The following is a 13,624-nucleotide window of genomic DNA, read 5'->3' on the forward strand; positions in this document are numbered from 1 at the left end:
TCAGCTGGTAGAGAATCCACCTGCAATGTGGGAGACCTGGGTTCGATCCCTGGGTTTGGAAGATCCCCTGGAGAAGGGAATGGCTACTCACTCTAGCATTTTGGCCTGGAGAATTCCATGAACTCTGTAGTCCATGGGGTCACAAAGAGTTGGACAGGACTGAGCTGCTTTCACTTTCATACATACATATGCACAATGGATTACTATTTGGCCATTAAAAAGAGTAAAATTCTGCCATTTGCAACAACATGGGTAGACCTAGAGCGTATTGTGCTTAGTGAAATAAGTCAGACTCTCTAGGACAAATTCTCTGTTATCACTTTTATGTAGAATCTAAAAAATGTAACAAACAAATGAATATAACAAAATAGAAACAGACTCACAGACACAGAGAATACACTAGTGGTTACCAGTGAAGAGAAGGAAAGGAGATTGAGTCAAGATGGGGGTAGGGGATTAACAGGTACAAACTATTATGTATAAAACAAATAAGCTACAAAGATATATTTTACAGAACAGGGAAATGTGACCATTGTTTTGTAATAAGTTTAAATGGAGTGTAATCTATAAAAATACTGAATCACTATGCTTACACCTGAAACTAATATAATATTATAAATCAATTATACTTTAATTAAAAAGGATAAGTAGAGTCAATTGTTTACCAAAATAGTGAATTTAGCAAGTATTCTTTGGGATTGATCTGCTGAAGTGTTTTGATACCACAAAGGGGAAAAAAAGATAATGTCACCAAACTCTTTATACTCCTTGAGATTAATTTACTATTTGACCTTGTAACTTCATTAGCAGAATATTTTCATTAACTAAGATACTTTTTTTCAATTGCAATTTAAGTTGTTTGTTTTTTATTTTGAAGTTGTAATTACAGGCTAGGCATTGATGAAAGGGAGATGTGAACTTGTGATTAATGAATAAATTGAGATCCAGGATTCCTGGGATTCCAGTATTGACTTCACACAAGTAGACAAATATTTGGAAAATGTTTTTCTCATCCATAATCCTCCTTCTGGGCCTTTCTATGCAACCTTCAAAAATACCACAGAGATTCCCCCAAATTAATACTTACCCACACAACATGAATACACATTAAACTATTCAGCTACCCACTGGGACCAAGAAGTCAGTATTCTAAACAAGCAACTTTTTGAAAATAATCTATTTTTATTGTAGAACAGATCCAGGCAAGAATACCTTTAACATGGATCAGAACAATTCTCTTTCATGCTTAGAGTGATATTAGTGCATCCCCAGGCAGAAGGTTTGACAAGTACAGAATTTTACCAACACAGATCTTCAGTCTTATAACAAGACTTTTGAATTTCAATCGAAAAATAATCTCAATCAATTTTTGTAAAAATGCTTAGGGATTTTAAGCCAAATAAAATAAAGTTTGACAACAGTTACCATTTATTGGGCACTAGTTAGGTGTCAAACTCTGTGCTCAGCACTCTTACATGCATAAGCTTTCCCTAATGTTGAAAACATCATCAGTCCACAAAAATGACGGGAATCTAAAAGAAAATTTGATTACAAAATACAAGCATGGAGTGCTGGCTCTGAAAAGTAGTGGGCATATGTGAGATATTATTAAGGTAATAGGTTTTAAAGACACAATCATAAAAACATAAAAGAGTTGAATCAATTTTTCCCTTTGGATGAAAACTGCAGTCTCTGTAGACTGAGAGCTCAGAATCCTTGAGGAGGTCTTGGGAAGTGTCAGGGCAGGCTTACCACTTCACCTTCCACCCGCCTCTCCCTCTCCACCCTCCACTCCCTGGCCACTCTCTCCTCTAACAGAGACTTCTTGGCATGACTGGTAGACTTTCCCAGTCTGACTTTGGAGTAGTGAGTAAATTTGGAATGACTGAAATCTTATTATAGAAAGTATTACTATTATTATCAAACAGATGCTAACAAAGTAAAATAATAAAAATGAAATATACATCACAAGTGACTTTTGAAGGTCCAAGTAAGAAAATAAAAACAACTTTAACAATATTTATTAAGTAAAAAACTTAAATCTTGAATGTGAAGAAATTCCCTGATTATGCACACACCAAATCAGTACAACCAATCTATATAATATTAACCATGAAATAACTAATGATACTTTTAAAAGGATAAACAAAAAAATTACTTTCATCACAATAAAGACCAGTACATTCACAAGGGCCGATGTATGAGGTTAAAAGTGAAAACAAAATACATTTCACTGTTTGGAGTACTAAAAGGAAATATGAGTAATTAAGGAAAAATTAAAGTAGAGCACACCTAGTAATCACTACAACTAACTGAAGTCATAAAATATGAGCAATGATTAGGAAAAAAATCACAGCCACAAAAGAGATTACCTGAAGTTATATGTTGCGATAATGAGAAATATTAAGCTAAAGAACTTAATTCCAATTGTAAATTAGTTCAGGTGCTCTTTTAACTATTTATACTAAACCACACCTGACAGCAGTTGGAGCTTCTTTCTTTTTTTTAATTTCTAACCATGATTTAGCTGGGTGCACATTAACTTATTCAGCAGAACAGTGTGAGGATCAGCCCAACGAATAACTACAGAGCCCTGTTGCTGCTGCTGCTAAGTCGCTTCAGTCGTGTCTGACTCTCTGCGACCCCATAGACGGCAGCCCACCAGGCTCCCCCGTCCCTGGGATTCTCCAGGTAAGAACACTGGAGTGGGTTGCCATTTCCTTCTTCAATGCATGAAAGTGAAAAGTGAAAGTGAAGTCACTCAGTCGTGTCCGACCCTCAGCTACCCCATGGACTGCAGCCTTCCAGGCTCCTCCGCCCATGGGATTTTCCAGGCGAGAGTACTGGAGTGGGGCGCCATTGCCTTCTCCGACAGAGCCCTGTTAGGATTTTCCAAAAGAAATCTTTTATAAGAATAGTAAAAAGCACACAGAGATTTATGAAAACTGGCATTAATTTTTTTCCATAATTTCTCTAGGAACAACAACTGTCCTTGGTCAAAGTTGGAAAGAGGAAGAGAGTTAGGCTCTGCTCACCTTCGAGTCTGCTTCTTCGGGACATGTGGAACAAAGCCATCTCTTAGAATAGCAATTATAAGCCTAAGATCTTAGGACAGGGGTCCGCAAGCTTTTCCTGGAAAAGGCTAGGTAGCCTTTGTGAGACAAGAAGCAAAGTCAAGCGTAATATGTGGATACTTATATTAGGTTACACACTGCAAAAGAAATTGTGGTTTTACATTGTTGAAATTTGCCATTTGATATTGGAATACATTCTTAAATAAATGTGTTTATGTTATACATCATTTTAATGCACATTTCTTGCCTTTTTTTTTGCTAATGATTTATTATTGCTGTTTATTTTATATTTATTTTAGACTATAGAAATGATGTTGAATAAAAAGCAAACTTGAATGATTTTTTTTTTTAATTCTAGTTCAAAATGAGTCATAAAGCAGTGGAGACAACTTGCAAAATCAAAGACGCATTTGGCCCAGGAACTGCTAACAAACATACAGTGCGGTGGTGGCTCAAGAAGTTTTGCAAATCAGACAAGAGCCTTGCAGATGAGGAACATAGTGGTCAGCCATCACAAGTTGACAACAACCAATTGAGAGCAATCATTGAAGTTGATCCTCCTACAACTATGACACTGAAGAATTCAATGTCAACAGTTCTAGGGTCATTCAGCATTTGAAGCAAATTGGAAAGGTGAAAATGCCTGATAAGTGGGTGCCTCATGAGCTGACTAAAAATTTTTAAAAATCATTTTGAAGTGTCATCTTCTCTTATTCTACTCAACAACAATAAATTATTTCTCAATCTGATTGTGATGTGTGATGAAAGTGGATTTTATATAACAACCTGCAATGGCCAGCTCAGTGGTTGGGCCGAGAAGAAGCTCCAAGGCATTTCCCAAAGCCAAACTTGCACCAAAAAAGGTCATGGTCACTGTTTGGTGGTCTGCTGCCCATCTGATCAGTGTAGCTTTTAAAATCCTGACAAAACCATTACATCTGAGAAGTATGCCCAGCATATTGATGAGGTGCACTGAAAACTGCAATGCCTACAGCTGGCATTGTTCAACAGAATGGGCCCCAAAGCTCCCTGACAATGCCCAACTGCCTATTATAACAACCAATACTTCAAAAGTTGAATGAATTGGGCTACAAAGATTTGCCTCAACCACCATTTTCACCTGACCTCTCGCCAACCAACTACCAATTCTTCAAGCATCTCAAAAACTTTTTGCAGGGAAAATGGTTCCACAATCAGCAAGAGGCAGAAAATGCTTTCCAAGAGTCTGTCGAATCCCAAAGCACAAATTTTCACACTACAGGAAGAAAAAAACTTATTTCTTGTTGGCAAAAATGTGTTAATGGTAATGGTTCCTATTTCAATTAATAAAGATGTGTTTGAGCCAAGTTATAATGATTTAAAATTCACAGTCCAAAACCAAAATTACTTTTTCACCAAGTCAAAATATTTGGGATGCTAAGAGTTTACCATTTCCTTGGGGAAAAGGTATTAGTTATACTTGCCTAAATGAGTTATTTATAAGCCTGAATTCTGTTACCAGGTAGGTAATTCCTCCACTTCCAACCTCCTCTTGTCTTTCCTTCTTGCACTATGAGTGTTGGGACTGAAATACTGTTTTCCTAGTTATCTGGTCATAGGAGGCCACGGGACACAGTGTGGCCAAAAGATGCAACAGAACCTGGAAGGATTTCCTTTCTTAAAAACAAAAAGGTCACAAGAGGAGGTTTTTACTTCTTCACCTTTAACCCCGTCTGGAATATGAGCATACTGAAATTTCTTAAGATTATTAGAGAGAGAGAGAGACAGACAGCAGGGAGGGAGGAAGAGAGAGAGAAGAGAAAAGAGACCATAAGCTATAGATAAAGGATGTGAAAGCAGAATGATAAAAGGATTCTAGATACTTGATGACATAGACAGCTACATTAGCCCTCATCTTCCCACTTCAAGGCTTCTTGTTACAAGAAGAATAAACCGCTGTAATAGGATTTTCTGTTACATGTAGCTAAATGCTTAATTGTTGACAAGTGTGTCTGCTTAATTGTTCCTATTCACTTTCTCCTTTCTCTCCAAGAGGAGGTTGGAATTGGAGGACAAATGAGCTAATCCATGCTCTACACCTTAACTTCTCTATCCTAAAATCTTGGTAGAAAGGGATTTGGAAGGAATGAGAGAACATAGGAACACTGAGACAATTAGGCCACTTACCTGAGTGCAGCCTAGGAGGGGGCACCTATAAACCTGGAAAAGAGGCCTGGCATGGACCTAGAGCCACATCCAATCTGACTTAGAAACACTGAGAAAAGGTATATAGGAGATTTGCCTGAAGTATGAGTCTTGGTTTCTGCCTGTGCATGGTTTGGGACCCAGAGACTTCTTCCATTCCTATTAAATAAGTTGGGATACTGAGAGAGACATTAGAGGAATAAAGGTTTAAGATCAGGGCACTCTGGGAAGAAATGTTTAGTGCTCAATCTCTTTCCCTAAGATTCAAAATTATTGAAATAAGCTGTGACAGATCAGCATGGCTTCAATCAAGGCCCAAATACATGAAAGACAACAGATAACTAAAATAAAATTATTTTGGAAACAGAGTAAAGCTCAGCCCAATATGCTGGCTGATGGGAGTTAGATGGAATGATGGTTATGGGTTTACGATGGAACTAAGGGCAGATGGCCCAGCCCTGCCCTCCTGGATCAATCAGGCTTGGACCAAAGAAGTGGCTCTGTGAATGAACCTAAGGGCTTAGGAGTGGGGAGAAAGTAGGGGAAGGTGGTAAATTTCCCTTCGCACTTTGGAGAATCACAATGCCCTAGGAAAGATCAGAACTAGTGCCAATAGCAATGAAGCCTACGGGAGGTACGTTTACAGGAGATATAGTTACCACCATGGACAAGGTTGTGGCTGTGGATCTCATCTTGTCTCCCAGCTGTCTGACCCTCGTGGTTCAGCTACCCCTGCTTTACCAGCCTCATTCTAGAGAGGGGGCAGCATCCTTTATCACTAGTGGGGATGCCTGGAACTAACATAAAAACAATTATGAAGGTAGGGAGCTTCTAGGGTTTATCTCAGGAGGATATTCTCTCTCTAGGTAAGATGAGAACTCAAGGTATTAGTAGAACTACCTTATCTTGAACTTCTTGAACTATCTATCCTTCCTCTGCAACTGGAGGAAAAGAAGGCTTTTATTCTTTTTCTCTTCTGATAAGCAGAAAAAAATAATCCATCATATCTTATTTATATAAATGACAACATAAATTTCAGTTTTGTTTTTGAGGAATGCTGAGTTCACAATATTTTAATTATTGTGATAACAGCTAACCTTGGTCTGTAGCTCTTGAAACCTTTTGGATAATAATGATGAAGAATAGGGTGCAGTGGAGGTTAGTTTATAGAAAATGAATTTTGTATTAATTGCCCAGCAATTTTTTTGCATCTTAATTTTACATTTTCCATAGGAACAACTGGAAACAGTCATTAAGAATGTACAGGAAAGAAGACTTCCCATAATAGTCTTCTCCAATAAATGTGAGAAGTTGTCACCCTGCAACAATACAGTCAACCCTCTATATGATGATCCTGGTAGGGAACAAGGAGAAGGAGAGAGAAAGTGAGAGTGAGAGAATTAAAATGAGGAAAAGAGGAGAAAGAAATAGACCCCATGGCCTACCTCTAATACCCTGAAAACAAGGAACAGGAAGGCAGTATAACAGAAGTACATAGATTCAAATCTCAGATCCCATAGTTTATTAGCTGTGTGACACTGAGCATTATTTGACACTCAGTGTCTTTATCTGTCGGAGAGGGCAATGGCACCCCACTCCAGTGTTCTTGCCTGGAGAATCCCGGGGATGGTGGAGCCTGATGGGCTGCCGTCTATGGGGTCGCACGGAGTCGGACACAACTGAAGCGACTTAGCAGCAGCAGCAGCAGTCTTTATCTGTAAAATGGAAATAATACTTTTACTTCATATCATTTTAATGATGATTAGAAGACCTAATGGATATAAGCTTCCCTGGTGGCTCAGATGGTAAAGTGTCTGCAATGCAGGAGACCCAGGTTCAATGTATAAATGGATAAAAAGCATTTTCCAGAGTGACTGTCAACAGTTCGTGGTAAACACTGCATTATTATTTTAGTAAATAATCAGTCCATCTCTACTCATTACCTGATGGTATCAATCACATCTGATAAAATCTACAAAATGAGTTTTTACTTAAAGGGATTTACTCTTTTAAATTATCTACCATTGATTTTTCTACCCATCTTTTATACAAAGCTTACTATCCTGTTTTCTCATAAATTCCTCTTTCATGTGACTCCTCACTTACCTGCTCCCCATTCCCACCTCTCATAGACCGGAGTTGGCTCTGCCACAAAGGAGTGGCCCAGAGTGCCCACTCTGACTGCGCCTCTCCAGCCCTCAGGTTCAGCATGGACACTTCCATGAACTCTTCCAAGATACTGATTCCAGTCATCCAGTAAGTCAGTCAGCCAAGCAGAGTCACAGGCTTGATTTCTATGACGGAATCCTCCCAAGTCATTCAGTAGTTACAAGACTATAATGCGTGCATTTAGGAACTCTTGAACCAGGCTCATCAACAAGCCTCTTCCTTTCCTTCAAGCCATTTAAGAATCCCAAACTTAAAAATTTCCCCTCAGGCAAAGAAAAGCTGTCCCATACTTGGAAGAAACTTGCTACCTCACGCATCTCCTTTCAGTAGAGATCCAAAGGATCTTGAGAAAGACTCTATTGATGTTCACTTCTAATTGCAACATTTTAGGGCTGAACAGGGTACAGTCCTCTCATTTTACTGAAGAGGAAACTGGGGCCCAGAGAGGCTGGTAGCTTGTCTAAGGTCACATAGCTAGGTCATGATGCAACTGGGAGGAACCTGATTCCTGGTCCAGGATTTTTCCATTTGATCTGACTATTCTCTTACTGTTTGATCCTAGGGCAAAGAGAGAGTGTTGGATTATGTCACACAAGTCTCTTTAAATAATACAATCTAAGAACTACCATATTATAGGGACAGTTCACAATAGGGGGAATACCCTCCACTTTGAGATATGCATATGCTGAAATCAGTAAATGCCTTACATTTAAGGTTATTGCCTAGAAATTGAGTTTACAGCTTTATGAACACATTCAAAATTATGATCAGAGCAATGCTCACCAAAAAGCATGACTTTTATCTATAAATTTTACTTTAGGATCCTGAATAGGGGCATGAAAAAAATCTAAGATATCAACTCTTACCCACCTGATGTGTGTGTGTATGTGTGTGTTTATCCTGACAGCGTATGACAGGTCACAATTTTCAATTGATGAAGTTTCCTGCAAACAAGGAAAGGGCTTGCCCTGTTGTGAGTTTGTCCTAATGACTACCCCTTCCTTTCCATTTGCCATTGGTCAAGCTGGAACTCCAGCTGGGATGAGATCCAATACCACGGATTCTGCAATCAATGTTGTACAGGCAGAGCACAGATTCATCAGGACACTGAGCTTATCTAGACTTTGGTTAAATATAAGGATTTAATATAAAGGAAGAATGCATCATGGCAGGCATGGTCAAATCCATTTAAACTGTAATTCATTTAAACTCAGCATATACTATTCTAAACTCTAATCTGTAGACATTGACTGATTAGTCTTCAATTTCACTACCAAGTAGATGATAGCACACAGAGTTACTGTGAGACTTGGGGTAGAAAATCTTCAATTCATTCCCCACATATACACTAATGTTCAATACACCTTAGAACAAAGAAACATATATAAAAGAAGACTATAAAATATAGGTCACAAAAAGATGGAGGAAAAGGAGAAAGATAATTTTATCAAAAACCCAGGATGAGGCAGTTGCCTCACTTGAACACCAAATTTATCCTGGGCATTCTGACCAAAATAATATTGATGAAAGTAAGCACTTTATTTTTATATATTTACTCCCACATAGATAGCACTGTGATTATCTCATAGAATTCTCTTTGGTTCTTATACTTTGAACTAAAAGGAATCACACATGTTAAGGGATTTCTGAGTTGCCTGACTATAAGCCAAAACTGTCTAAACTAATATAATACATTAGACAAATTGAAGATCCGCCATCACCCATACAAAACCATTGGGGCCAGAATTCAGAATAATTCAGGGTTTGAAAATGTAATAAATTATATGGCACCTGCATTATATATCATGCCCAGAGTTGTAGCTGTACCCTATAATCAAACTTCTGACTTTCCGAGAGAAAGTGCATGAGATGTCACACTTGCCGGTATATATAAAGTCTACAAGTAGTCTCACATTATTCACACCAGGTTCCACCACCCATGGAGTCTGTCACAGATTTATGGGAAAAAATTGAATATTCAGAGCTTTTTGGATTTGGAGATGGTGAATAAGAGATTGTGCATCACACTCACATATGCACACACACATACATATATGTACATATCTAAAGAACTACAGATGAGAAGTATGACCGCTGAAAGCTTTACCTTTTTTACTTTTACCTTTTTCTTTACTTTTTTCCAGTTTGAACTGGAGCAAACCATATTACTCTGGGTATTTTTGCAGCCACAAAAAAAAGGAATAAATGTGGAATTAACCAAAAGATGAACTGTGACTAAATGTTATAAATACTCTATGCAGCTCTGTTAGTGAATAAGCATAGCCAGGAGGTTAGCAGATCTGAGTACCACTACAGCTCTGCTATTGACTTTTGATGTGACCCCAGGAAAGTCACCTCATTTCCCTGGTCCTCAGATTTCCCTCCTTTAAAATGAGGTGACTGGAAACACTGATCTCTAAGGCACTTTTCAGTTCCACAATCTGAGCTTCATGGTTTTTCATTTTGCCCATTTAGCTCATTTCATTTTGCTAATATTCATTTTTAAAAATTAAAATCCAATAACAATATGCTTTAAATAATCTATTAATATAATATGTCTATTTTTACACAATTGTATATGTTAATCAAATTTTAGTCATTGAACTACAAGTTTTGGGTCAATACTTTCCCAGTTCTAAATACTGTATGTTGTTTTACATGCAAGCAACAGGGAATAACTAAACATGATAATAAAAATAGAACACTCCAGAAAGCTGAAATTTGCAAAGTAAAACTTTTTATTATTTTAGATGCCTTAATGTCCTCAAAAGAAGAACAGAAAGTATAACAAGATTATTTCTCAACTCTGGAAATATTTGTGAGTTATTTTGCCAAAGTATTAGTCAGAAATGCTAATTGAAAACTCCAGATGGCAGTATCACAGTTACCTTGCTTAGCTAGTTTTCCTCTTTGAAATCTTGCCCTCCTGAAAAAACACATTGAAATCTCTTTGAAACATTATCTTGGACATGGAAATTAGCTTCTCAAGGGTTTTAAACAGCACACTCTGTGCCATGTCTTTTTTTGTAGTCACTGTTTTAATTTGCAGCATGTAAATTTTGGAATAGCCCAATGGTAAGAAACGGTGAGTTGACTTTCTATAAAAAAAATATTTACCAACTTTGAGTCTTACTACACTTCTGGCACTCAGGGGAACAATTAGTATGTTATCCAATGTCCTCTTGGAGCCAATCCAGGTTCAAAGTTTCCAGTGACCTTGAATAGGACTTTGTACCCATGTCAGCAGCTTGGTTATAAAGAATAAAGTAAGAATCTAGGTCAGTACTGCTTGTGCTGACAGCATTACAGCTTTTAAATTGTTGTCGTGTGAATTTCTCCATGACTTATATTCTTTCTAATGTATATTTTCCCCCTTAGCTGTAAAATATGTCTTTATATTGTGTGTGTGCACATGCAAACACACACACATTCAGGAACCTCTCCATCTTCTATCCTCAAGACTTGCAACTTATATCCCTATAATTAATTTATTGATTAAAATGAAAAAGAATCTAAATATCTTAATATATTTTATTTTATAGGTTAAGGCCAAGCCCTCCAAATCCTAGCTTTATTTTTCACTTCTAATATGTATATTTCCAGCCTTACACTAATCTCTACAGGTTTAGATTCGAAGTTGGAAAGAAAGAATAAGGATTGAAACATTTTATCTCTTCACTCTTTTAACTCTTGTTCCAAGCTCTGCCCTACACTTTTATGGTATTCTGAACAGTGGCCTGAAGTTACTATACTAGTATATTTCAGTATGTATTTATAACTTCAAAAACAAAATTTGATGCTTAGTATATCCAAATACATATTATTGTACGAATCCACTTACAGTTTTTTTTTTTCCCACTTAGTTAAGGAAAACATTCCCTATTCCCATATGTATGAAAATGTTTATATATATATATATATGAAAATATACAAGAAATATGTTTATGGTTCCTCTAATATTTTTGTACATTGCAACTCATTTCCTAATACAGTAAACTTTTTTTAAATAGCTATCACTATTTCTCCTCACTGTTCTACTCTTTTGAGTGATAGTATCACTTTAATTTCTTTTAAAGGTCAGTGAGCTGTTTCTGTATAACTTGTCTGCTTTTTCTCTAAAAGTATAGTTTTGAAAATACAAAAAAATTATATATACCTAGGATGACTATAAAGTATACGAAGAAATATTTTGATAAGTTCAGAAATTTAAATGGGAGGATGAAAAGAAGGCAAACTATTTCTCCCAGCTCTACTCTCACCAAACAACAGCCCTCATCTATCACCACCTCAACCTGCCTCCCAAAGCTTGTTGATTCTTCCTACTGGTCTATCTTCCAGTATGGGATAAAAGAAAATCAAGGATGGGCTATTAAGGAGAGATAGAAATTAAGCTAAAACATAAAAGGAGATAGATGAGAAAAGTATGGCTGTAAGCTACTGGACTCTTGAACTTCTGGTGCTAACTAAAAAAGTAATATACACACTTTAAGCAAACCAAAGCATAGAAGAATTTTTAGCATCTGTGTTCCCTAACCAACAATAGCTTTCTCTTCCTCTCTAAACTTAAACACCTACCCAATTTCTTTGTATAAATTTTTCTTTAAAAGAGAATAAACAAAAAAGCAATCATGCATAACATCTAACCTAGACTATTTTTTATGAGTTAGTCTAATAGATCTGACATGCCTAACTGTGACTATAGATTATGGTGGAAGTAATGGTGTAGCTTATAATTTACAGTCTCTCCAGTGTACACTAAAAATAGTAATAATAACAGCTGACACCTATGGTATACTTCCATGGGCCATACACTTTCATGTATTCTAAACATTTTCCAAGTATTAAATTAACTTAATCGACACAACCATCACTGTTTTACAGACAAGGAAACAGAGACATTGAAAGATTAAATAACTTGTCCAAACTAGCTTATAAGTAGCAAGCCCAAGGTCATACACATATAAGAAAAAATTTTCACTGACTTGAGAAACTTGAGAGACTTACTGAAAACAGATAATTTTGCAAATTAGCAAATAAACATTAGTAAAGATAAATAACAGTACATTTCATTAAATGGAAATTGATTTCATATCCCATATTTAAATAATTCATTGCAATTTGGGGGAGGAGGGGGTTAGATTAATCGAACACATACCAAAAAAAAAAAAACTTTAACCACATAATAAATAAATAGTCATGGAACAACCATTTTGTGCCAAAATTATCCTATGGAATGAAATGTTTTTACTATTTCCTTAAGCTTAGACAATATATGAGTTGTATATTCCCATGCTCCAGAAAAAGATGCAAAGCAAAATGTGATGTGTATATGTGAGCATTATATATAAAACTGAAGTTGTATTATATCCTCTAACACTGAAAATATTTATTAGGAATGTGCATTAATTCTCAAGTGTCTCCTGTCAGCAGTATATTAAAATCACAGTCTTTCATGGCTTTATATTGATAATTTAAACTACATGTGTTATTTAGCTCTAATCTTACCACCACCTCAGATGTTATGTTTGTAAACTTATACCTCCTGGTTCATTTTATAGGATGCAATTAAGTGGATAGCTCAAAATGGTTGTGACACAGTAATATATTTCAGCATGGCAATCTGATTTAAGGCTATTGATATGTTTGTTCAAAAGACTGAAGACTAACTGTTATACTAGACATTTAAAGGAGGTACAATAAAATCAAATTTCAGAAAGCATAATGGTTAATATGCCTATCATAAATGCTCTGCTTTGCTATTATTTTAAGACCTAAAATAACTTGCAGAAAATATCATAGCTTTAATTTTCTTTACAAAATCAAACAAAATAACTGTACTAAACCTAAGAACAGTATTAGAGTTTGAACACTTAAGTAAAAACACTAGAACAGAAGTTTTATTTAAAATAATTTAAAATTATTTATTTTTTAAGTAAACCTTTTAGAAATATTTCAAGGAAGTTAGGAAAATAATAATGTAAATATGTATGACCAAAATGAATTCTGTCAAACACTAAAGAGTCCTTTAGTGTCATAGGCATTACTCTCCCCCTCCAAAAAATTCATTTGTGTATCAGATAATTTGAAGAGATGCAAAGTTTCTTTATAGGTTTCTTTTCCATAGTTCATCTTACAATTTTCTAATGTTAAATGCTTTATGAATCTCCAAGAATGGAATATACAGAATTTCCTCAAAT

General features: G+C 36.1%; 1 protein-coding gene across 1 annotated transcript in view; it reads right to left on the minus strand.

Moving 5' to 3' along the window:
- Positions 1–6,759: 6,759 nt before the first annotated feature.
- Positions 6,760–13,624, minus strand: part of LOC147374299 (uncharacterized) — a 49,659-nt gene continuing 42,794 nt past the window's right edge. The window contains exon 3 of the mRNA XM_086398066.1: positions 6,760–6,973. Coding sequence (XP_086254192.1) covers positions 6,824–6,973 — 150 coding nt within the window. The 3' untranslated portion in view covers positions 6,760–6,823. The remainder of the gene's footprint in view (positions 6,974–13,624) is intronic.

This window comes from Bos grunniens, chromosome 4, assembly GCF_055505025.1.
Source record: "Bos grunniens cultivar Pamir isolate PY7600 chromosome 4, Bosgru_T2T1.0, whole genome shotgun sequence".
NCBI lineage: Eukaryota > Metazoa > Chordata > Mammalia > Artiodactyla > Bovidae > Bos > Bos grunniens.